Source organism: Lithobates pipiens, unplaced genomic scaffold (genome assembly GCF_037356315.1).
Source record: "Lithobates pipiens isolate NorthernLeopardFrog02 unplaced genomic scaffold, aLitPip1_a1.2 Scaffold_112, whole genome shotgun sequence".
Taxonomy (NCBI): Eukaryota; Metazoa; Chordata; class Amphibia; order Anura; family Ranidae; genus Lithobates; species Lithobates pipiens.
This window is the reverse complement of record NW_027507699.1, coordinates 342,196-368,746: the sequence shown is the minus strand read 5'-3', so window position 1 is coordinate 368,746 and position 26,551 is coordinate 342,196. Positions and strand designations below refer to the sequence as shown.

General features: G+C 42.5%; 1 protein-coding gene across 1 annotated transcript in view; it reads right to left on the bottom strand.

Annotated features, from left to right (window-relative positions):
* Positions 1-26,551, bottom strand: part of LOC143961345 (NACHT, LRR and PYD domains-containing protein 12-like) — a 310,399-nt gene that overhangs the window by 35,401 nt on the left and 248,447 nt on the right. Inside the window, exon 11 of the mRNA XM_077470615.1 lies at positions 21,938-22,102. Within this exon, the coding sequence (XP_077326741.1) occupies positions 21,938-22,102 (165 nt within the window). The remainder of the gene's footprint in view (positions 1-21,937; positions 22,103-26,551) is intronic.

Sequence of the window (26,551 nt, the reverse complement as noted above, 5' to 3'; positions counted from 1 at the left end):
TAAGGCCCGTATAGTGCAGCCTACGTAGAGGAGACCGCAAGTGCAGCGCAAAACATAAATCACGTACTCCATGGAGCACGTGATAAATTGTTTTATTTCAAACATCTTGCCCTTGGGTGTGGTAATGGTGGATTAACCGTGTGGAATAGATTGGCAGGTTAAGCAATCTCTTTTGCGACATTGAAAGATCCCGTATCTTTTGTCAAAATACATCCTGATGTCAGAAAATATTTTATTATGATTCCTATTGGATTTGGTTAGTTTGATGGGAGCAATGCAATTTTTTATGGTGCGGGATCGTCTAAAGGTGATTTGGGGTTTAAACAAAAGAGATGGCGCTAAAATTGGATCGAGCTTTAAGATGTTATAGTGTTTGGAGATTATTTTGGATATGTGCTTATATTGTGTGTTGAAAGTGGAAACAAACCTAACTGTGGTAATCTCACTTGGAGAATTCTTGGAAGGCTTTTTGGTAGGAGAATGCTTAATTCTATGTTTTGTGAAGGCCTGTGTAATTAGATCCTCAGGATACCCCTTTTCCCTAAACTTTTTGGTCATGTATTCCCCTTGTTGTATGTAGTCCTTGGTCAAGGTGCAATTTCTACGCAGCCTCTGAAATTGGCCACTAGGGATGTTGTTCTTCCATACTGGATGGTGACAACTCTTATAATGAAGGTAGGAATTGCCAGGCATGGGTTTGGTGTATTACTGGTGGTGACATTCTGTTCATCATGGGATAGGACTAGGTCCAAAAATACCAACTGGTTCTGGTCAAAGACAGATGTAAAAGATAGACCCATGTGCTTGTCATTACAATAGGTGACAAAGGAGGAAAACAACTCAACTCCACCACTCCAGATGAGCAGAATGTCATCTATATAGCGACCATAGAAAACAATGAACTCAGAGCAGGGGTTGTTCCTCCAGATCTTTTTTGCCTCCAAAAACCCATGGTGAGGTTTGCATACACCAGAGCAAAACTTGCTCACATGGCTGTGCCTTGGAGCTGAAGGTAGAATTGGTCTAAAAAAAGTTAAATAATTATGTCTCAGGCAAAACTATGCTAAATAGTAAGCGTTCTGTCAGTTTTGAATTCATATCCTCATTTGTGCTCAAAAAATATTGGGCTGTGGCAAGTCCCACCTCATGGGGTATGGACATATAGAGGGAATTAACGTCTAACGAGGCCCACATATAATCATCAGACCATCTATAATTTCAATCTCGTGACCTGTATCTTTAATATATGAGGGAAGTTGTACAACAAGAGGCTGTAGAATATGCTCTATATAGGCCGGTAATCCACTGGTAAAACTATTAATGCTTGCCACAATTGGTCTTCCTGGAGGATTAATCAGGGACTTATGAACCTTGGGAAGTTGGTAAAAGTATGGAGTGCTGCAAACTTTTGGAAGAAGGAAACCTTTTTCTTTTGAATTCAGCACTCCATCCTTGTGGGCTCTCTCGATCATTATGGTCAGATCGCGCTGGTATGTAGGGAGGGGGTCAGTTGTTAATTTTTGATAGGTTGTATTATCTGACAGCAGATGATGTGCCTGACTAAGATAATCACCCATGTCCTGTATCACCAAACTCCCCCCTTTGTCAGCTTGTTTGATTATAATTTCTTTGTTTGTGGTAAGGTCTGTAAGGGCCTGTTGTTCTAATTTGTTTAAATTTACCTGTTTCTTATTATTTGTGGTATTACACAACTCTATGAGTTCTTTGTAAACAGCTTGATAAAAGATTTCTATGGATGGTCCCTTTGATTGAGTTGGATTGAAAGTGGACAATGGTTTCAAATTTGTATGTACCACCGCTGGCTCCATGAAGGGATACTGGTGTCTGACTGACTATATTACTTTCGTTCCACAAATCTTCCAAGATTTTTAAGATATCATCCTGGGAGGTTGTGGTTATATGTGTTTCGCCAACTTCCGATGTGAACTCACCTTTTTTGTTGGTGTTTGTAATGATCTTGGCATAGTCTCTTTTTATTGTAAGGGACCAGACAAATTTATTCAGATCTGAATAAATTCGTCCGGTCCCTTACCCTAAAAAGACACTATGCCAAGATCAAATTTGAAACCATTGTCCACTTTCAATCCAATTTTTTTTTTCCTTTGTGTAAGGGGGTAAGGGGAGGGATTTTGGATGGGGATGGGAGATTACGTCCGATATGGATGTCCCCGGTGGGGTTTCATGTGGCCACTTCGGATTGATCTAACGCCGTTTATGTTTATGTGTATTTTATTGATTTGTATTTTCTTTATTTTCTATACGCTAAAGGTTGAGAATCTATATCAGAATTTATCTAAAAATTACTTCTGAACAACTTCGTCCATTTTTCCCGATGAAGCCATTTTTGGCAAAACATGTAGAAGTTTTTGGACGCAGTATTTTAAGTATGGAATTGCAGCATTTAACTGTGTCGCTAATAGGGATTCTGTGTATATACCTATGACTCTGAATACCGTATATACTCGAGTATAGGCCGACCCGAATATAAGCCGAGGCCCCCAATTTACCCCCAAAAAAACTGGCAAACTTATTGACTCGTGTATAAGCCGAGGGTAAGACATGCCTGTCCATCCCTGTGTGTGTGTCCGTCCATCCCTGTGTGTCCGTCCATCCCTGTGTGTCCGTCCATCCCTGTGTGTCCGTCCATCCATCCCTGTGTGTGTGTGTGTGTCCATCCATCCATCCATCCCTGTGTGTGTGTGTCTCCATCCATCCATCCATCCATCCCTGTGTGTGTGTGTCTCCATCCATCCATCCATCCCTGTGTGTGTGTGTATCCATCCGTGTGTGTGTGTGTGTGTGTGTGTGTGTGTGTGTGTGTGTGTGTGTGTGTGTGTCCAGCCTACCTGTGTCCCGAGCCTTTGTCCCGAGCCTCCGTCCCGTGCCTTGCCTCCTTGCCTCCGTGCCTCACCGCCGTGCCTTGCCTCCGTCCCGTCCCGTCCCGTCCCGTGCCGTGCCTTGCCTTGCCTCCGTCCCGTGCCCTCTTCGTCGGCGCCTCGGCGGCCATTGTAAAATTCAAAAGCTGCGCCGCCGCCTTCGCCTGTGATAGGCGGAACACTGAATTTCCCAGCAGCCTGTGTTCCGCCTATCACGTACATCGTATCATCCTCGTCCGTAGTACGAGGATGATACGATGTCCGTGATAGGCGGAACACAGGCTGCTGGGAAATTCAGTGTTCCGCCTATCACAGGCGAAGGCGGAGCCGGAGGCGCGGCTTTTGAATTATAGAATGGCCGCTGTCTGTCTGCTCGACACGCTGATCGAGCGGGCAGACAGCGATGACTCGAGTATAAGCCGAGGGGGGCACTTTCAGCCTCAAAAAAGAGGCTGAAAATCTCGGCTTATACTCGAGTATATACGGTATATGTCTGTATCCATTTTATTGGAGTGTTGTGTATAAATAAAGAGAAGTTTTTTGTACTTTTATAATAACACGTTGTAGTGTATATCTGAAATATGTATCTTTAAAATCCCCTATCCAGTACTCTACTATTTTTCTAAATAAAATATTTACAAAAAAAGAACTTGTAGTTTGCACTTGTAGTTCAAAGTGGACTTGCCTTTCGTAGAATAACCCCCATTATGTCATATTCTTCTTTACTTAAATCAGAATTGTTACTATTGCCTGATAAGCAGATTTCATACACTATTCTAATAACATCCTGTACTACTCCAACTTTACATATGATCACATCATACTATTGGTTTCTGAATACTGATACTCTGACTTTCTTGTACCTGTTTTGGTACAATTATGGTTGTTTATGATATTGTAAATATTTTACAGACTAAAATCAATAAAAACAGAAAAGATCCCGTTCTATGGAACTTCAAAACGGATCCATCAACTCGCCCCGAGACCAGAACAATTGAGGGTCTCTCCAGCCCTCTGCTCATTATCTTATCTGCATTCCCTCTAGTAATACAGAATTGGATTTATTTTCATGGAGATCAGATTACTTTATAAAACTCCAGTGAATAGAATAAAAAATGTTTTAATGGACTCCAGACCCCAATATTGTCATCCATGTGTAGAGACGGTGATAACGCCATACACAGGATGAGCACAGAATACACTATAATCTCCTTGTGTATGGAGCATGAATGGTATCAGCAGACAGTGTGAGGCCGGAATCAGCATTGCTAGTGATTGGACGGGATGATTTGTATTTATCTCTGCTGATAAGAGCTCTGTACTCATAGGAAGTAATGGGGAGATCCCCTGACACTGAATAGTGATTGGTCATCTCAGGTGACAGGAAGCTCATATGAGGCTCTGATTGGACATTGCAATAAGATCAGATTTTCCCCGATCACCTACAATCACATCTATATTACTACTTATCGGACTTCATAGAATATGGGATTATAACAAGGTTCAGGAAAAGACTATTTCAAGGCTGATAACAGAGTCTGATCAGATCCAAGAATTAGGCGGCTCCTACACAAAAATTCATGTAAAAAATCTCATTAATCTGATGGCTGTATGGATTTTGTTTAAAATTATTTCAAGATTTTGTATACTTTTTACCATTTGATGAATGAAAATCACACACACTATTAGGAATTTGTTCATTCAAGAAATAAATTGCCCTCCTGCGCCTTCTAATCTTCTTGTCACCGCAGTCATAAATACATTTCTATTTGAACCGCAAATAATTCAAAAATTGAACAGCCATTCATAAAATTACAAATTCCAGATTAAGATCTACAGACAGCTTTATTACCGTATATACTCGAGTATAAGCCGAGATTTTCAGCCTCTTTTTTGAGGCTGAAAGTGCCCCCCTCGGCTTATACTCGAGTCATCGCCGTCTGACTGCTCGATCAGCGTATCGAGCAGACAGACGGCGGACATACTACAATTTGAAAGCCGCGCCTCCTTCTCCGCCTCCGCCTGTGATAGGCGGAACACTGAATTTCCCAGCAGCCTGTGTTCCGCCTATCACGGACATCGTCTCATCCTCGTCCGTAGTACGAGGATGAGACGATATCGGTGATAGGCGGAACACAGGCTGCTGGGAAATTCAGTGTTCCGCCTATCACAGGCGGAGGCGGGGCTTTTGAATTTTAGAATGGCCGCCGAGGCGATCCTGGCAAGGCACGGGACGGAGGCAAGGCAAGGCACGGCACGGGACGGGACGGAGGCAAGGCACGACACGACACGGGACGGAGGCAAGGAGGCAAGGCACGGCACGGGACGGAGGCAAGGAGGCAAGGCACGGCACGGGACGGAGGCAAGGAGGCAAGGCACGGGACGGAGGCTCGGGACACAGGTAGGCTGGACACACACACACACACACACACACACACGGACACACACACATGGACACACACACACAGGGATGGATGGATGGAGACACACACACACAGGGATGGATGGATGGATGGAGACACACACACACAGGGATGGATGGATGGATGGAGACACACACACACAGGGATGGATGGATGGAGACACACACACACAGGGATGGATGGATGGATGGACACACACACACACAGGGATGGATGGATGGATGGACACACACACACACAGGGATGGATGGATGGATGGACACACACACACACAGGGATGGACGGACACACAGGGACGGACACACACACAGGGATGGACAGGCATATCTCACCCTCGGCTTATACACGAGTCAATAAGTTTGCCAGTTTTTTTGGGGGTAAATTGGGGGCCTCGGCTTATATTCGGGTCGGCCTATACTCAAGTATATACGGTATATACAAGGCTGCAGCACTGCGATATATAACTTTCAAACAATATAAATGTGAAAATATAACGATAAAAGTGAGACCTTATAAGCTTCACACTTTGCATTTTACCCAAACAAGACGTCATCAGGGGCTCAGAGGATCTCCTATGCAGATGAAATACATAAAGGAGGAACTTTTTCAGGCTGATGTTGATGTTATTGTATACGGCACCAAACATACAGATAGCAACTTACTTTTTTTGCAACGTTTTTGCCTATATGAAAGCTTTTATATTTTGCTTTATGCAACTGTTGTAATAATGAATGTCTTGGGTCATCTACACTATTGGAGGATTTCTCTTTTTGTGGACCCCAATTACTAAATGTGACATGAGAAGTGGATGAGGTGGTGGGATCCATTCATTATTCTGTATGGGGATTGGACCATACACACTCACACTGACCTCTAGGCTTTCACCTCCAACCTTCTGCTAAGTCTTGGATTCAGTTGTGGAGATTCACTTTGATGGTCACAGAAGTCTCACTTTGTTGTGGAAACTTTGTTGAAATGAAGTGACACCATTGTACTTTTGGATTTCCTTTGAACATTGTGTTGGAGGATTTCATATTATGGTGTGAATGAATTTTCATTATTACCAGTTTTTTTGGGGGCCTTTTTTTTGAGTCTCGCTACTATTGCTGCACTATTTTTATATGTTCTTTTTATTAATAGTGAAATAGTCTCAATAACAATTGTTATATATTCACTTATAAGAAATGTTGTTTTGAGGAGTCTCACTTTTAATGTTATATTTTCACATTTATATTGTGTGAAGGTTATATACTAGTGCTGCAGTCTCCCATACAGGCATACCCCACTTTTAACCACTTACAGACCGGACCATTTTGCTGGTCAAAGACCAGACCACTTTTTGCGATTCGGCACTGCATCGCTTTAACTGACAATTGCGTGGTCGTGCGACGTGGCTCCCAAACAAAATTGACGTCCTTTTTTTCCCAGAAATAGAGCTTTCTTTTGGTGGTATTTGATCACCCCTGCAGTTTTTATTTTTTGCGCTATAAACAAAAATAGAGCGACAATTTTGAAAAAAACGCATTATTTTTAACTTTTTGTTATAATAAATATCCCCCAAAAATATATAAAAAAACATTTTTTCCCTCAGTTTAGGCTGATACGTAATCTTCTACATATTTTTGGTAAAAAAATCGCAATAAGCGTATATTGATTGGTTTGCGCTAAAGTTATAGCGTTTATAAAATAGGGGATAGTTTTATAGCATTTTTATTAATAATTTGTTATTATTATTTTTTTTTTTACTAGTAATGGCGGTGATCAGCGATTTTTATTGTGACTGCGACATTGTGGGGGGCACATCGGACATTTTTGACACATTTTTGGGACCATTGTCATTTATACAGTAATCACTGCTATATAAATGCAGTGATTCCTGTGTAAATGACACTGGCAGTGAAGGGGTTAACCAGTGGGTGGCAGTGTAGGGGTTAGGTGTTCCTAGGGGTGTGTTACTAACTGTGGGGGGTTGGGCTTTCATTTAGTGAACACTGATCTCTGCTCCAATCACATGGAGCAGAGATCAGCGTCACTAGTTGCTAGGCAGAATGGAGAAATGCTGTTTACATGGCATTTCCTCCATTCAGCCGTCCCGTGAGACGATCGCGGGTATGCCCGCCACGATCGAGTCCGCGGGACCCGCGACCGGACTCACGGGGATCCGGACCGGCGCGCTCGCGATGGCAGGGCAGCATTGAAGATTGGACGTTGAAGTATTTACCAGTGCCCATGAAATGCAGCCTTAGCTGTGCCACCTCCACCTCGCACAAACTGACATTCCTTATGGATCCGCCTGTCACTCAGAAGACGGAGCGAAACGGCCACTCGGGCTGCTCTGTCTTCTGTGAGTGACAGGCGGGTGATCGCCCGGCCTTCACAGGAGACGGCCACACCGCCGGCCTGGTATTATAATCAAGGGCGGATCCAGAGTCAAGTCTCAGGAGGGGCACTGCCAGGAAAATATGTTTTTTTTGCAGGCAATTGATCGGGGCAATGGCTGGTGTTGGCATTTCAAGTATCACGGCACCATGGTTGTTATGGTGTCAGGATGATTGAAGTGCATTATTTCTATTTTTACATTGTAATATAAAATTAAATGGTTCACCTCACCATAATGCAGAATCAGTGGGAGCCCCGAGTGTCTCACTTTCCACGTCAACCTGCCTTCAGATGCAGCTTGGCATCTGCCACGTCACTTGCCACATGTTGCTGATTGTCACTTGCCATGTCACCTGCCCCACATTGGGGATTACACTTGGCATGTCACCTGCCACACGTTGCTGATTGTCACTTGCCACACATTGCGGATTACACTTGCCAGGTCACCTGCCACAAATTGCGGATTACGCCTGCCACATCACATGCCACACATTGTGGATTACACCTGCCACGTCACCTGCCACACATTGTGGATTACACCTGCCACGTCACTTCACTTTTGGACTATGCTATTCAAGCTACTTTTTTTTCCCATCACACCAACTCCTATACCACTCTCACCTCAAATAGTACTATTGGGTATGGACATGGATACCTGGTTCCGGTCCTCACACAGAGTCATCTCCCACGTATTCATAGCCACCTGCCTAGCCATTGCAAGAGATGGAAAAGCCTCCATATCACCTCCAACTCAGAATTCATATTTATTTTGAACAACCATTGCCTAATGGAATATATGTATGCCAAAGCCCACCTACAAGTTCCTGCCTTCCAAAAACACTGGGGCCTTTGGCTCAAACACCCCAAATACATATCCCTCTCATGATAGCATTATCACACCCCTGAAAGCCTTACACCCTGTCCATACTCCACCTACCACCCCTTATGATAATGCTCTAACTACTCACTGTGTATTAACTGTGAATGTTTATATCTACGAAGCACGCCCTAGAAACCTCTAAATGCATTCTAATGACCTATATACACCCTTTGTTGATACATTATCCTGTTCTTTAACTGATTGTTCATTTTACAATCAATTGTTCAGCTTATTTCTTTGTAATTTGAAAAGTTTATAATAAAATTAGTTTTTTTTTTAAAAAAAGCACAAAAAATGCATTTTAATTTTCTTGACACATTTTCCAAACACTTGTGGAAAAAAATGACATATTTAAAAGACTCATTATGCCTTATAGAATATATGTTGGTGTGTTTATTTTCCAAAATGGGGTCATTTTGTGATCATTTCCATTGTCTTCAGGTGCTTCAGGGCCTTCAAAGTTGTAACAGGTATTCAATAAATTAGATGTGTAATTTATGTCCCTAGAACACCTGACGGTGCTCCGTGCATGTTGGGACATACCTTGGAATGTCTACTTTCCAAAAAGGGGTCATTTGGGGGTATTTGTACTTTCCTGGCTTGTAAGACTCCATTCACTCATTGAGTATGAATAACAGCGTGACTTGGAGTGACTTCAACATGACTTGGGGCAACTTACAACATGACTTTAAGTCGTCCCAGGCCAGGCGACTTTGGCCGTGGCCAATCAGAGAATAATGAGCTCTCAAGGGGGAACTCCACGCTAAATTTCAAATAAACAAAACAGCATGGGTTCCCCCTACGGGAGCATACCAGGCCCTTAGGTCTGGTATGGATTTTAAGGGGACCCCCTACTTCGAAAAAACGGCATGGGGTCCCCCCAAAATCCATACCAGACCCTTATACAATCAGCCTGGCCGGTCAGGAAGGAGGGTGGGGACAAGCGAGCTCCCCCCTCCTGAACCGTCCCAGGCCACATGAACTCAACATGGGGGGTGGGAACTTCGGGGATGGGGGGCACCCTGAGACCCCCCCCACCCCAAAGAACCTTGTCTCCATGTTGATGAGGACAAGGGCCTCTTCCTGACCCCCAAAGCATGGTACGGTTAAGGAGGGGGTGCACTCTCTCGTCCCCCTCTTTTCCTGTGGCCTGCCAGGTTGTGTGCTCGGATAAAGGGTCTGGTATGGCTTTTTAGGGGGAACTGCACGCCATTTTTTTTTATTTGGCATGGAGTTCCCCTTAAAATCCATACCAGACCCTTTGGTATGGATATTTAGGGGGAACTCCACGTCCTTTTTTTAAAATTTGATACGGGTTCCCCTTAATATCTATACCAGACCTGAAGGGCCTGGTAATTGAATTTGGGGGAACCCCACGCTTTTTTTATCAATGACTTTCAATGACTTCTCTGTATTATGGGGAACCGACAATTTATTACAGCCGCAAGTGATTTTAAATGACTTTTTTCCTGCAGAAATTACACTTTGTACAGGGACAGTTCTAAGCACGGGAAACATGTGCCCCTGTACAGGCATACTATAGACAACCCCCAGGTACGAAATTTAAAGGAATATTACACTTTTGTTTCACTTTAAGCATTATTAAAATCACTGCTCCCTAAAAAACTGCCCTTTTTAAAACTTTTTTTGCATTGATACATGTCCCCTGGGGCAGGACCCGGGTCCCCAAACACTTTTTAGGACAGTAACTTGCATATCGGCCTTTAAAATTAGCACTTTAGATTTTGAAAATTCAACGTTTAGGTCTGTTGTGAACCAAACCGGGGGTGTTCAGCTCATCCTTATTCAGGAATGAATGCAACTATTCTCTACATGAATGGAACTCATTCCTCTTTATTGGAATCATTAATATTAGATGACTTCATAAAACACGATCGATCATCTACACTATTGGAGGATTTCTCTTTTTGTGGACCCCAATCACTAAATGTGACATGAGAAGTGGATGAGGTGGTGTGATCCATTCATTATTCCTGTATGGGGATTGGACCATTCACACTGACCTCTAAGCTTTCACCTCCCACTATCTGCTAAGTCTTGGATTCAGTTGTGGGGATTCACTTTGATGGTCACAGAAGTCTCACTCATGTTGTGGAAACTTCATTGACTAAAAGTGACACCATTGTACTTTGGGATTTCCTTTGATCATCATGGTGGAGGATTTGATCTTATGGTGTGGAGAAGATTTTATTATTACCGTTCTTTATTTGGACCTTTTTTAAAAATTTGTACTAATACTTCTGTACTAATTTTATATATGCTGATTATAAATTCTCTTCATTAGTTATCAGTGAAATAGTCTTCATACCACTGTTATATATACACTTATAGGGAGGTTTGTGATGAGGAGTATCACGTTTATTGTTATATTTTCACATTTATATTGTGTGAATGTTATATACTAGTGCTGCAGTCTTCCATATTCCATACACACACTCCTAAACTTTGTGGACAGCCTTCCCAGAAGAGCTGAAGCTGTTATAGCTGCAAAGGATGCGCCAACTCAATATTGAACCCTGCGGAAAAAGACTGGGATGCCATTAAAGTTCATGTGCGTGTCCCAATACTTTTGGTAATATAGTGTAAAAGCCCATGATTGGATATTTTGGCTCCATGCACACTGGCTTAAAAAAAATGCTGCTGTGGGGGGCGTGGCCTGGCCGAAACACCGAGATGGACGCGTGAGAGAACCGCTCCTGCCGCTGACTCTCTTTTAACAGCTTTATTGGTGAGATTCAGCAAAGATTACTGGCCAGAACGATGGGGACAGCATCCAGGAATGCCTCAACGTCGAGATCCCGGTCGCCTTGAGGACATTCGGGTGGCAATACTCAAAATATCCCCGAAATGTTCCGATCACAGAGAGGAAACATGGCGCCTTCCCGCCGCGTCCACTCCCAGCCAGCTACATCGCCTCTGTCGGATGCGATCCTTGTTTCATGAGAGACTTCTCAGATGATCTCCGTAAATCGAGATTTGTCCCTACAACAACCGGTTAGCATACAAGATCTGCGGTGCATAGCGGCAGACAATAAAGGATACGCTATTGTCCGCCATAGCAGACCTACGTGTTGACATCCATGCACTCACAGATAGAGTCCTGGAGGTAGAGAAAATTTCCGCACAACACGACAACGTGCTCCGCAAAGCCACTAGAAAGAACAATCACCACACGCTTCAGCTGCGGGAGACACAACGCCACATTGAGGACCTCGATAATCATGGCCGCCGTCACAACATACGAATCAGAGGATTACCAGAAAGCATTGAACCAGACATCTTGGAACAAGAGGTAACGGCTCTCTGTAACTCCCTATTGAACAGGCCTAGAGAAACTTGTATCGAAATGGAGAGAATACACAGGGCCTTACGCTCCAAAGGCAAAGAGGCCGACCCTCCCAGAGATATCATTTGCTGTATAGTTGACTACAGGCTGAAGGAGGAGATTTTACGACAAGTGAAAGGCCAACAACAACTACAACACGGAGGGGTGCCTATTCAGATCTTTCAGGACTTATCTTCCATTACGTTACAAAATCGCAGAGACCTGAAACCCCTGTTGGAAGTTCTATGCACACATGGCATACAGTACAGATGGAAATTTCCCTTTGGACTTTCTGCCACACATAGGGGGAAATCAGCAATACTGAGATTGCCCGAAGATTTACGACAATTCTGTCGTACGCTTGACATTCCATTAGTGCAGGTGCCTAATTGGTATGCAGACTTCCGCATTTATTCAACAAGAAGATCACCTCCACCGCCGGCCTCGTAGACGACGATCAATTTCGGGTAACAGTACCTGCTTCTCTCGACATGGGGACAGGCCAGGTTATAGTCCAGAAGAATCCCCACGCTCTAAGAGAGCTCGTAGGGACTACTGATCTGAATCCAATGGCACATTCTTCAGTGGTCAGGTTAAGACTCATTTGACAATGTGTTATCGACTGGAGTTCTCCGGTACTTTCTGTCCTCCGCTGGTTTATATCACTAGTTAAAAGCGGGAACGTTTCATGTTCTATGGTTGTTTTGTTTGCCTAAAGTTAGCTAAAAGTTTTAATAGTCTTTCGGGAATGGCTACACGGCAATATTAACCGCTTGTCGATTACTACGACGAGAAGCTATTTGGTTCATCATCCCATAGAAGCCCTACTTCTACGTACTCGTATGGCCTACTAAACAACTTACCATGGAAACGTTGGCGACATTTTGAACACTGAAATGGTTCTCCTAGGCCCAGCATATACCAAATTGGATTCGATGTGAGTTATACGGTCTTTCCTAAGGTTTATCTACAGGTTAAGCAGACTCACCTTTCGTCCAGTTCCCAATGGAGTTCGGACGTTGTGAATCGTCTCAGCCAATATTAAAAAAAAAACCTTTCCGAAGTCAACCACATGCCAGCAGGTTTGTTGTTATGTGTGGTTTTTATCAACATCCTTTCTCCAGTGAACTTTTCCACAGGTTATAACTAGACCTCACAGAGATACATGATAAATGTGCTTAGCTATTTGTTAGGAAGTCGTTCAGCATTGCTAGTGAGGGTGACTATGGGAAGGTAATCATCTGATAGCTCTTAGCATTCCTGGATAGAATTTACAGTTTTGAATATAGATGCTGACTCCCTGGTAGGGAGATTCTGTTTGGCCGATGGTGACCTTCAAATGAGTTAACTCAAGGTGATTTTTACGACGAGTTCGCTATCCGAAGGTGGCCCTAACTGGCTACCTTTAGAACCAACCTCAAGCTGAACATCTAAATAGGGACAGTGGCCAATCAGAATCTCCAGTACAAGCCCTGAATAACCCTATGAGTCGATACTCAAGTTGAATGATGTTTTTCAATAGTTTACAACCATTTCAGCGAAATTAGATTTTGTTGCTTATGCTCAGATGCACAAACAGTTCTTAGATCCACATAGGGATTTAGATTTGATGCTAATGGTTCTGTTTTCGGTAGATGGGCCTATGTGTTGGAGGTTGAGATTCAGCCCCCGCTATTAATAAGAAAGGGGGTATAATTCTGATTCCGATTCGGCAGGTGACCACATGGTTTGGCTTTACGCCACTCGTCGGCTACGAAGTGGCCCCCTTTTCCACGTAGAATTGGTTCAATTTCCTTTCCGACACCTACTTCCATCAGCCTCTGTGAATGTGACTGTAAATGTGATTGTTGTCATTTTGTCTTTACCGTTCGCTAGGTCTATTATATCGGACTAAATGTTCTTATGCCCCTGCACGAGTCGCTCCCCTCCGTGATATAGACGTTAGTATGCAATCTCCCCACAGTATATGATGTTCGAGAGCTCAGCGGTAGTTTCACTGACTTTAAGATAAGAATATAAGTGCAAGGCCTTGGTCAACCCCCTAACGGTGTTGTGAGTGGATTCGTATACTTATTTCTAAGTGCGGATTCAGGTCATGACATTGTACTTCTCTGACCTATACTGATATAGTGTAGGTCAGTATAATATTTCTCATTCCTACAACTGTTAACATAACTCGGCTATGCCCAAATTGAATTTGTTCCTCTTAACGTATAAATACACACTTTTGTTTAGATCAAATTTTGTTATCAGTGTCCTGGTTTGGGGATCGAACAATGGCCTCGGTTCGAACCCCGGTTGCTCGACCGGCGGCAGCAACGCCGGATCGAGATCTACAAATTAACTATACCTCGCTCAATGTTCAGGGACTCAACGTCCCTCAAAAACGATCACAACTACTATACACGCTTAAAAAACACAAACAGCATATCGTATTTTTATAAGAGACACACTTCCGAACCAACAACATCCCTAAACTTTACAATCGGCACTACCCCATGATTTTTCATGCTACGACAGACGACTCCAAATATAAAGGAGTAGCGATAATGATTTCCAAACACTGCCCGCTAACAGTAACGGATATCAAATGAGATACGCTGGGAAGATACCTTTTCATTAAAGGCACCATCCACAATAGACAGATTACTTTAGCGAACCTATACGCCCCGAACAAGAGGCAAGTTGCGTTTTTTCGGGAGACACTGCACCTCCTCACTGAATTTCAAACTGGTATGCTCATAGTAGGGGGGATTTCAATGTGACTTTAAACCCGACCCAAGACTCATCCAACGGGACATCTTCCCTTCCGTACAGAGCGCTATGGGCCATTAAAACACAATTGCAAGAACTAACACTACATGATGCCTGGCGTACACTCCACCCAAATGCTAGAGACTTCACCTTTTATTCGACCCCGCACAACAAATATTTTCGTCTACATTATTTTTTCATTTCCCAAAACGACTTGACGCATGTTACCCATACAGCCATAGAACCATTGATCATTTCGGACCACAGTCCTGTAACTATGACATTAACCCTGCCTTTTGTACGGACCCCGAGCCTGATTTGGTGATTAGACAACTCTCTACTGACTGATATAGAAATTACACAGAAAATAGCCTCACGTCTTTCACAATATTTCCAGGAAAACAATATCGGTGAAACCAAGCCGTCGTGTATCTGGGCAGCACATAAATGCGTTTTGCGAGGGGAATTTATATCCATAGCAGCGCACAGACATAAACTTAGAAAGCAACATATGCAGGAGCTGTACGACATGGTGCATAAATTGGAACGAATGCATAAGGCTTCGTTGGCACACGATACACTTTCGAATTTACTGCAGGCGAGGGAAGAACTCCGTCAGGAGTTGATTAAAAGATTACAGCGAAAATATGTTCTCACGCAGAAGCTTTTTTATGAATTCAGTAATAAATCGGGTAAATTACTGGCAGAAGCAATACAACGCAAGAAAGCTGTGGCAACGATACATAAAATCATAGACCATCAAGGCAAAATGCATGTAACCTCTGATAACATTGCCAAGCAATTCGTGACTTATTTTTCAAAACTTTACAACTTGTCCCCAGATACCTCGGCGGCACAGGCTACAGACAGACAAAAATTAATCTTTGGTTTTCTCACAAAATATGGGGCTCCCCAGATGGCCATGGATGACATGGAGACCTTAGACGGACAGATCACTATCGAGGAACTTAACTTAGCGTTAAAACAACTAAAACCGGTCAAAAGCCCGGGGTCCAGACGGTCTGACTGTCAGTTATTACAAAACCTTCCAGGAGATACTTTCCCCACACCTCCTTAAAACTTTTAATTCTCTTTCACCCGCTGGTCCAGTCAATAAAGATTTACTTGAGGCTCACATAACATTGATTCCCAAACCCAATAAAGACGACACCATAGTTTCGAATTATAGACCCATCAAGCTTCTAAAAGTTGATGTGAAACTCTATGCCAAAATTCTAGCCAACCGTCTCCTTATGCTTCTCCCACAAATAATAACCCTGGACCAAGTCAGTTTTGTCCCTGGAAGAGAGGCTAGGGACAATACTATAAAAGCACTACATATCCAACACTGGCTTACCAATCAGACACAACAAAAATGTTTTTTTCTATCGTTGGACGTGGAGAAGGCGTTAGACAGGGTGGCCTGGGACTATTTATCCGCTACGTTACAAATGTTGGGGGTTCCCACAACACTTCCAAGAGATGGTAGCGACATTATATTCCTTTCCCACAGCAAAAGTACGGGTTAATGGTTGCCTGTTGGACGCCTTCTCCGTGTCGAACGGAACTCGTCAGGGTTGCCCACTATCGCCGTTAATTTTCATTCTTACCCTTGAACCCCTCCGATGAAAACTTAGAGAGAATGCTGCTATAAAAGGCATCAGTATAGGACATAAACAATATAAAATAGCGGCATATGCCAATGATATCCTTTTGTTCCTCTCAGACCCGATAATTACTTTACCAAATATATTAAAAGATTTCACACTTTTCAACAAACTATCCAACCTGCAAATTAATTTCTCAAAATCAAAAGCTGTTAACATTTCCCTCTCCTCGTCCACAGTAGATCTATGTAAGCTGAATTTTCCATTTAGCTGGGAACCTAGAGCACTCACATACCTAGGAATCCAATTACCTGCCTCTTTGGATAATCTTTACGATTTAAACTACAAACCGATCCTACAATCCCTACAAAGTGATCTTAACCACTACAATACAGGGCACTTTCGCCTCCTTCCTTCCCAGGCCAATTTTCAGCTTTCATCGCTCTAGCGCTTTCAGTGACAATTGCGCAGTCATGCTACACTGTACCCAAATTAAATTTTTATCATTTTGTTCGCACAAATAGAGCTTTATTTTGGTCGTATTTATTCACGACTCCATTTTTAATTTTTTGCAATATAAGCGCAAAAAAAGTGGAAATTTGGAAAAAAAAACTATATTTTCTTCTTTCTATTTTAAAAGAAATCCAATAAAATCAAATTTTGTCATAAATTTAAGCCAAAATGTATTCTGCTACATGTTTTTGGTAAAAAAAAATTCCATTAAGTGTATAATAATTGGTTTGTGTGATCACGGACATATGTGCGCAAATGATCATGTACATATGTGTGCAGGTAATCACGTACATATGTGTGCATATAATCATTGGGACATGTGATTTTAGTGGGACATATGTGGGGGACATGTTTTTATTATTAGGGACATGTGTTTTTATTATTTGGGGACATGTATATTTTGGGGACATGTGTGGGGACATTGTGTTTATACTGTCTGGTGTGTTTACACTGTGTGGTGATTTGTGTTTACACTAGACTGGTGATCAGTGAGTAAAAAGCTGTAAAAAACAGCTCATACTCACTGATCATCAGCCGGCTGCAGCGATCTGCTCTCCTCTCCTCAGTGATGACTTCTGTGTGAGGAGAGGAGGAGCCGATTGCCTAGCAACCGGCTGTTTGTTTACATCACATGACGGCCGTGATTGGACACGGCCGTCATGTGATCAGGAGGGCCAATCACAGAGCCCTCCCGCCGATCTGAGATGCTCCGTGTCCGGGTGACACGGCCCATCAGGATCAGGATCGCGCCGCTGCGCGGGATCCCGCTCCTTCTGATGGATGTTCCTGAACGTCCTATCAGAAGTAGATGGCTCCCACCCGGCCAATGCACATATACGGCCGGGTGGGAGCCGTCTACTTCTGATAGGACGTTCAGGAACGTCCATCAGAAGGAGCGGGATCGCAGCAACTCGCATTTTATACATAATGCAAACTGTGCCGATTAAACTCCCTGCTTCATTCTTCGCAGCATTTAAAAGGTTATGCAGGAATTTTATTTGGGCCTCGAAATCCCCGAGAATCAGCTGGGACACGTTGGTACTACCTAGCTCTAGGGGGTCTTAGTTTACCAGACATTCGTAGATATCACTCAGCTTGCCACCTCACAAGAATTATTGACTGGCACGTACACAAAGATTCGAAAGATTGGATAAATTTGGAGGGCTCATTCGACTCCGTGCCAGTAGCACACTTGCCATGGATCTCAGTAAGAAACATACCAAAAGCTTATTCCACGCACCCATTGACAGGAGCATCTTTACGAGTGTTTAGAGACATAGCTACACAAATGCAGTGGAATCCATCCCCAGGCCCGATGACTCCTTTGACTGACAATCCAGATTTTCCACCGGGCTTTCCCTGCGAGATACGTCGGGAGATTCCTCCAGGCAAAACAAAACAATATAAAGTTGGCGCACAAATGAATGGTCTCTTTAAGAGCGCTTGACTATCTCGTGGGATGTTTGTTTATTTAAATAAATGTCCTGTAGATGGTCTCAATGTGCGGCTGTTAACCCATTATGGACTTGGCAAAAAATGGATGCAGCAGAAAAAACGATCAAAAACAGCGCATGTGCCTGTGTGGGTTTCCATGGGGATATTAAAGGATATACAGAAGGGAGAAGAATGCTATGGATAAAAGGACACTGTAAGTTAAAAAAACCCAAGGGGGGGAAAAATTGCGGAGACCAAGGGCAAAAAAACAAATTATTTAAAAGATATATTTTAGATATGTTATTAAGTCCTTTCCCATAGGATAGTTAGAATAAATATATTAACTACTCTTCATTCATAAAAATAGTATTATGAAAAAAAAAAAAAAAATTGATACAATAAAGAAATGAAAAAAAAAAAAAAAACCCACACAGGCACAGGGAGAACATACAAGCTCCAGGCGGGTGGTGGCGTGGTTGGGATTCGAACCAGCGTCCTGCTTGCTGCTAGGTCAGAGTGCTAACCACTACACCACTGTGTCTACCATATGTTTCAATCCACATTTCCTATTAGATGTTTTCTAACAGTTCTTTCACTGACACAGACCCCTGTCTAATAAGGTTTTAACTGCAGGAGGCTTAGTGACACATTAGGGGTTAACCTGAGAGACTTCGACAGTCCCCGCCCCTACACACTACCCGATGCCTTTATCTTTCTGGTTGCTGTATGCCGCTCCAGCTTTGACAAAGCGCAGGAGCGCGAAACATGTAAGCAGGAGAGTCGGCATTGCAACCTTCCCCTTCACAGCCTTCCACGTGACAAGCCTCTCATGTGATCCACAGCCGCTCGGACAAGCGGCACTGCAAGCAGTGCAGCGTTCTCTAAGCTGCCTATGTGTACAGCTGATATCATCTGGTGACTAAGCTTGATCCTTACCACCCAGCGTGCAGCATTACACCTCTGCCTCCAAGCCGAACGCTTCAGATGGAGCTGAAATAAACACCTCCCCCTCGGTCATCAGACTGGACTCATCAGCTCTGCAGCCCATTGAACACCTATGAAGTGAGTGTCCCTAGGAACGTTGTTCCATTCGTTTACACTGACTTTTTGGGTTCTTTCAGATGATTGATTGCATTCATTAGGCATTCGAAAGCTGTGCACATTGGTCTTTGGTTTTGACCTTTCCAAAGTTATAATTGAGAGATCTGAGGAGCTTTTCATTATCAAACATCTGTCCGTTTTATGATTGGTGTTTTTTATGTGTTTTAGATCCTGCAGGGATCAGATGTCTGTGTTCATTTTTTACATTTAATAAATGACATTTTAAAGTCTTTTTCACATCAATCTACTAGTCCCTTTGATGCGCTGTTTTTGATCGTTGATTCCTCCAGGCAGATCTTGAGAGCCTCACTACTAGTTAAAAATGGCAACATCCTCTCATTTCGAGAGATGTGTGCGTCCCTCCCTGAACATGATATTCCATTCTTTAAATTTTTGCAACTTACACACTTCTTTCATAGTGCAGTTCACTTATCACACTGGAGTAGAAATCAGAATCCATTCGAAACTTTGTATATGGGTACACCACCTCTCAGACATCTCATTTCAGAGGTATATTCACTACTGTATAGAGACCACAACCCCAAAGACCTGTTAGCAGTGCGCAACGGGGAAAGAGACTTAAACATGGATCTCACAAATGGGGAGTGGGAAATGATCTTTCGTAATATCCATAAGAACTCGGTTAATGTATCTGCTCAAGAAAATTCTTATAAAATTTATGCGAGATTGTACCGAACACCGGACATTTTACATAAGTTCTTTCCCTCAGTTTCTCCACTATGTTGGCGATGCGGCCGAGAAGCGGGAACAATTCTACACATTTGGTGGAAGTGTACGCTAATTAAATCTTTTTGTGAAAAAATTTGCTCGACGCTCGACTTCACGCCGATGCAATTTCTACTTAATTATGCTTAAACACCATACACGAGTTTCCAGAACACGATCATACCGCATCTGTTAAATGCATCTAAACAATGTGTCCCACTTCTCTGGAGATCCACAACACCTCCAACGGTGGCAGACTGGGTTGCACGGGTAGAAAAAATTTCTGAGATGGAACAATTAATTCATCAGGCTCACAATACCCCTTCTAAGTACACCACACTATGGATGTGTTGGATACACTTTAGAACTTCACCGCAATTCGGTGATCATATCCGAATAACTTGAGCTTCTCCTACCCTTGGCCCTACTGAGGTTGTATTTTTCAGCATTTGGAAATAAAATACACTGGGAAATGCATTTCTGGTTATCAATCTGAGACTGCATTTCTAATGCAGGCCATACACGGTCGAATTTCGAACGAATTTTCTTTTCAAAATCAGAAAATTCGTTTTTTTTGTGATCCGATGATGCCACCATTGATTTTCGAAATTCGGCCGACCAAGCCTTCAATTTCACCTCATGTTGCTACAGAAAAGAATTTTCTTGGCTGGGAATCTTCTTTTCTCTCCGTACATTTTCTTTTATCTCCGTACATTTTCTTACGTTTCTCGCACGATTCTCCCATCATTGATCAGAAAATCGTTCGTTTTTCTAAAAATTTCCAACATGTCCGATTCCTCAAATTTTATTTCCGCACGAAAATCGGCTGTTGCTGCAGCCCACTAATGGTGCGAAATTCATACGAAAATTCTTAGATACGATTTTCGAAAGAAAATTCTTTCGAAATTCGAACCGTGTATGGCCGGCATTAGGGTCTGAATTCATATATTTGAGCATCTAAGGGAATTTCTATATCAGGCGATGAAACTGTGCCTGACATTATTGTATAGGAGCATTAAGGAACTCTTATTATAGTTCAGACTGTAACATGTTACTCAAATGGATGTACCCCTTCTCCCTCTGTACAGCAAGCTCCCGTAAGGGGTGCAGAGGTCGGGTTGGGAATATCTAACTAAGCACTTTCACAGAGGAAGTCGCGCAAAATATAGTTATACAACACGTTCCAAGCAGAATTCGCTCTTGTCCTCCCATATCTATTACTAAGCTTCAGTCCTCGTCGGTGGGAAGGCTGTAGCATGGGCTATCAGAACAATGTCATAGGACTTGAACTAGTTTTCTTTTCTCTTGGAATCACGCTTCTAAACAGTGTATAAGGATATGATGGCAATATACAGAGTCCTATTGTGATATGTTTAATGTATGTACAAAAATGTATTCTCACGATCTGTTTATTGTACTGCTGTATTGTACTGATTTTTGTTCCTGAAATTATCTAATAAAATTATATTGGAAAAAAAAATTGCTGCTACTACAGGAGTTTTGTGTTCTGCCTGTAGAAGCAGCTCCTTGTTCTCTTATGTCTCCATACACATTGGGGCGATTACAGACATATTTTGACCTCAACATTTAGAGGCAGGCAAAAAACTCTTCTGCTTCGTTTTTCTGATTGGAGCTTTCTGGGAGAAAAAAATGCAAAACTCTCCTAAACTCGTCTAAACTTTGTACAATAAACTCTCTATATGAAAGTTTTTTTCTGCCAAGGGAACTGACATTTCTTTTAAGCCCAGTGTGCATGGAGCCTTATGGAGTCTAAAGATGGAATTTGATGACATTCTCATATTTCTATATTATTTATGTGGTTTAGATATAAAACTGTCCTAGAATATTATTGTCTCAGTCAGTCCTGTTATACTCACCGTAATTCCTCTATCCGGCTTGTTGGCAGAGCTTCCATCAGATCCCTGAAATGAGGACCATCCAGATTGTTATCAGACAGGTCCAGTGTCCTCAGTGTCTGGTTTTTTCTTATTCCAGATGCCAGGTGGGGGCAGGAACTGTCTGTCAGGTGATTATTATGCAATCTGTAGAAGAGAAGAATGTTACCAGAAGAAAATTATTTTCTCCCCCAGGAATGAATGGAACTATTATCTACATAAATGGAACTCATTTCTCACATCTCTCTTTAATCATTTATAATAGATCACTTTATAAAACACGATCAATCATCTATACTATTGGAGGATTTCTCTTTTTGTGGATCCCAATTACTAAATGTGACATGAGAAGTGGATGAGGTGGTGGGATCCATTCATTATTCCTGTATGGGGATAGGACCATACACACTCACACTGCCCTCTAGGCTTCCACCTCCAACCTTCTGCTAAGTCTTAGATTCAGTTGTGGGGATTCACTTTGATGGTCACAGAAGTCTCACTCATGTTGTGGAAACGTCATTGACACCAAATCAGAAGACAACAAGTACCAAGAATGCTGAGACAGAAGGATAATCCAAAGACAAGCAAGGGGTCGAAAACAGGAGATAGCAGGTAAGTTCAGATGCAGGCTGAGGGTCAAACACGTTCAGAAAGCGGGAGTCCAAGGTCAAGCCAGAGGTCAGGTCAGGAGAAGATCAGCGAGGTCAATGAGGCAATCCGGGTCACAACAGGTAATACAGATCACAAGAGCAGATGTGGGAATCACAGGAAGCTGAAGACGAACCAGCAGTGTGTTTGGATGACCGCACTTCCTTTATAGGTCAGCGAGGGGTCACATCCTGTGTGTGTGTGCTCGTGCGCTTTAGTGCATTCCTATTGAGCATAACTGTGCGCCAGAGCGCCTTAACGTGCGCATGTTATGACAATTGTACTTTGGGATTTCCTTATCAGTGAATTATCAGTTATCAGTGAAATAGTCTCCATACCATTCTTATATATACACTTATAGGGAGTTTTGTGATGAGGAGTCTCACTTTTATTGTTATATTTTCACATTTATATTGTGTGAATGTTATATACTAGTGCTGCAGTCTTCCATATTATACTAGATGTGATAATTCCACCAATAGGGATCAGATATAACAATTCCATTCACTACAAAAATACACTTTCAGAAATGTAAACAAAGGCAGATCTCCTGCAACCTATTTACAGCTACTTCAATCTATTTAACATATAATATGCAAAAATAAATATACATGAAGAGCTATGAGAGTTATGTTAAAAAATTGCAAACATCAAGAGAAAGTTTATAAAGGTGAAAAGGTGATTTCCTACAACCCATTCACCACTACTTCCATCTCCAATCACCATACAGTGACTTGTGCAGTAACATAAATAATAAGTCCCAGAGATTCATCCAGATAGTTTAAATCAATGCTGATCATCTTCCACCTCTTTGCAGCAACTTCAATCAACCTCTCCCACACCAGTGAGCAAACAGGTCACTTACCAAAAGGTTTGTCCCCACAAGCAAGGCCCAGACACGCTTGTTTATATCCTTCCAGCAGCGCCACTCCGCTCAAGCCGTCTTCCGATGAGAACAGACTGTGCCGCAGAATGTCAGACCACCAGGTAGTATCTCCAATATCACCCGAGGTATCCAGACAATGGCCGCCATCACATTACATAGAAAAGAAGAAGCCTCCATAGTGCATAATCCTTAAATATATATAGAATCACAGATTGCACACTTCCATCATACACACGAGTATACACAGAACTCAGAGCACACACCGCTCCGGACTGCAGCCGTGTATGATGGAGTCCAGGCAGTGACATGGAGGCTTTTTCCTTTCTATGTAATGAGATGGCGGCCATTGTCTGGATACCACGGGTGTATTTTTGCACATTATATATTATATAGACTGAAGTAGCTGTGAATAGGTTGGAGGAGATCTGCCCTTCCTCACATGTATGAAAGTGCATTTTTGTAGTGAATTGAATTGTTATTATTGATCACTATTGGTGGAGATATCACATTTACATTAGAAGTGTTGGTATTCGGACACATTGTAGGTTGCAGATTTCTCATTTGTCTCATCACACATTGTGTCACTAAGTGTAGGGCTCTATACATAGAATGATATTATACTATTTGTACTTCTATATCAGACTTCCTGTTGGCGGCTGGTTTTCATTCATTAGATTTTCACAAAGTTGTTCTTTTTTTTTTTACTGCAGATATTTCATTTTTACATTTTTATATCCAGCTTTAGAGAACTGTCTGATATTGGTGATATATAGAGACAACCCGGAGATTAAATATATCTCCATTATTATTATTTGATTTATATAATTTAGACATACACTATATTACCAAAAGTATTGGGACGTCTGACTTTACAAGCACATTAACTTTAATGGCATGCCAGTCTTAAGCCTCGTACACACCATCAGATTTTCTGACGACCGTTTGTCTGTTTTTTGTGTCATGCTAGTCTCATATGGAAAGTGAAGAGGTTACTCACCATATGAAAATTCTTGTCTGACAGAATACAACTTCAGAAGTGATGTAATGTGTTGAATAGTTTTGTGTGTACTCTTTCGTTTCTGAGTTCACGTATGAAGCCTCTCCGAGGCTGAAGACGGAGGAGGTAGGCGTGACCCGGGAGGCTCCGTCTGACGTCACGATTCTTCCCAGCATTCCCGAGCATTCACTGCCTTAGCAACCGAGGAGTGAGAGCGAGGCGCGGCCGGGTGAGAGGTCAGCGGAGAGACACCGAGCCAGGCAGCAGGCGGCGGCTCGGAGTCACCGGGAGAAGCTGAGTCCCTCTCTTTTCTGTGGGTTTTTGAGTGCCTTATATCGAGACCACTGAACAGATCATTATCCTGAAAGATCGCTAAGGGATGGAGTGCTGACCCAGCTGAGGAAGGCAGACCTGGATGTTGTCCACTGATCATTTATATATGCTTCATTTCATATATTTTCTGGTAAGCGCATTCAACATTTGGTGACGGGCACTTCACGCGCTTTGGAAAGTGTTGAACCACTTGGGTGTTGTCATCTGAGGACATCTACGTCCGTTATTTGGATTCACCTATGAACTTTTTTTTAGATTGGACTCTTTTTCTTTTTGTCACTTTACACAGCATTTGAGGTCTTATTGCTCAATTGTATTATTGTTTATATATTTAATTTTATTTAGTATTTTATCTTATGTTAGAGGGATTGGCGCAGCCTTACATATATTTTGTTGCTGTTGGGTGCTATATCGCATTTATTGCTGCTGCCTATTTTGTTAGTTTGTTAATTTCACATTGTTTCTCCTAGCGCGGTCTATACTTTTTCTATAAAAATGTTATAGTTTGCACATCCAGCTTTCTCAGACAAAAAAATCTGAATCGGCTATCGAAAGCACAATACTAATGATCCAAAAATTGTCAGATCATTTTGCCAAAATTTTACTACTGATTTTCGTATCCTGTGTATGGGTCATTAGTCCGTAGTGTTCATTGGTGAGTTGGCCCACCCTTTGCAGCTATAACAGCTTCATCTTTTCTGGGAAGGCTGTCCACAAGGTTTAGGAGTGTGTCTATAGTAATATTTGACCATTCTTCCAGAAGCGCATTTGTGAGATCATGCACTGATGTTGGATGAGAAGACCTGGCTCTCAGTTTCCACTCCAATTCATGCTAAAGGTGTTCTATATCAGGTTGAGGTCAGGACTCTGTGCAGACCAGTCAAGTTCCTCCACCCCAAACTCGCTCATCTATGCCTTTATATACCTTGCTTTGTGCACTGCCCCAAATCATTTGGTGAAAGGGGATTATGGTGTGGGGTTGTTTTTCAGGGGTTGGGCTTGGCTCCTTAGTTCCAGTAAAGGGAACTCTTAAGATGTCTGCATACCAAGACAATTTGGAAAATGTTATGCTCCCAACGTTGTGGGAACAGTTTGGGGGTGGCCCCTTCCTATTTCAACATGACTGTGCACCAGTGCCAAAGGCAAGGTCCATAAAAACATGGATGAGTGAGTTTGGGGTGGAGGAACTTGACTAGCCTGCACAGAGTCCTGACCTCAACCTGATAGAACACCTTTGGGATGAGTTAGTGCAGAGGTTGCAAGCCAGGCCTTCTCATCCAACATCAGTGCCTGACCTAACAAATGTGCTTCTGGAAGAATGGTGAAACAGTCCCATAGACACACTCCGAAACTTTGCGGACAGCCTTCCAAGAGAGCTGAAGATGTTATAGCTGCAAAGGATGGGCCAACTCAATATTGAACCCTACGGACAAAGACTGTGATGCCATTAAAGTTCATGTGCGTTTAAAGGTGGGTGTCCCAATACTTTTGGCAATATCGTGTAAAAGTCCATGATTGGATATTTTGGCTCCATGCACACTGGTTAAAAAAAAATGCTGCTACTACAGGAGTTTTGTGTTCTGCCTGTAGAAGCAGCTCCATATTCTCCTATGTCTCCATACACATTGGGATGATTACAGACATATTTTGACCTCAACAGTTAGAGACAGGAAAAGAACTCTTCTGCTTCATGTTTCTGATTGGAGCTTTCTGGGAAAAAAATTGCAAAACT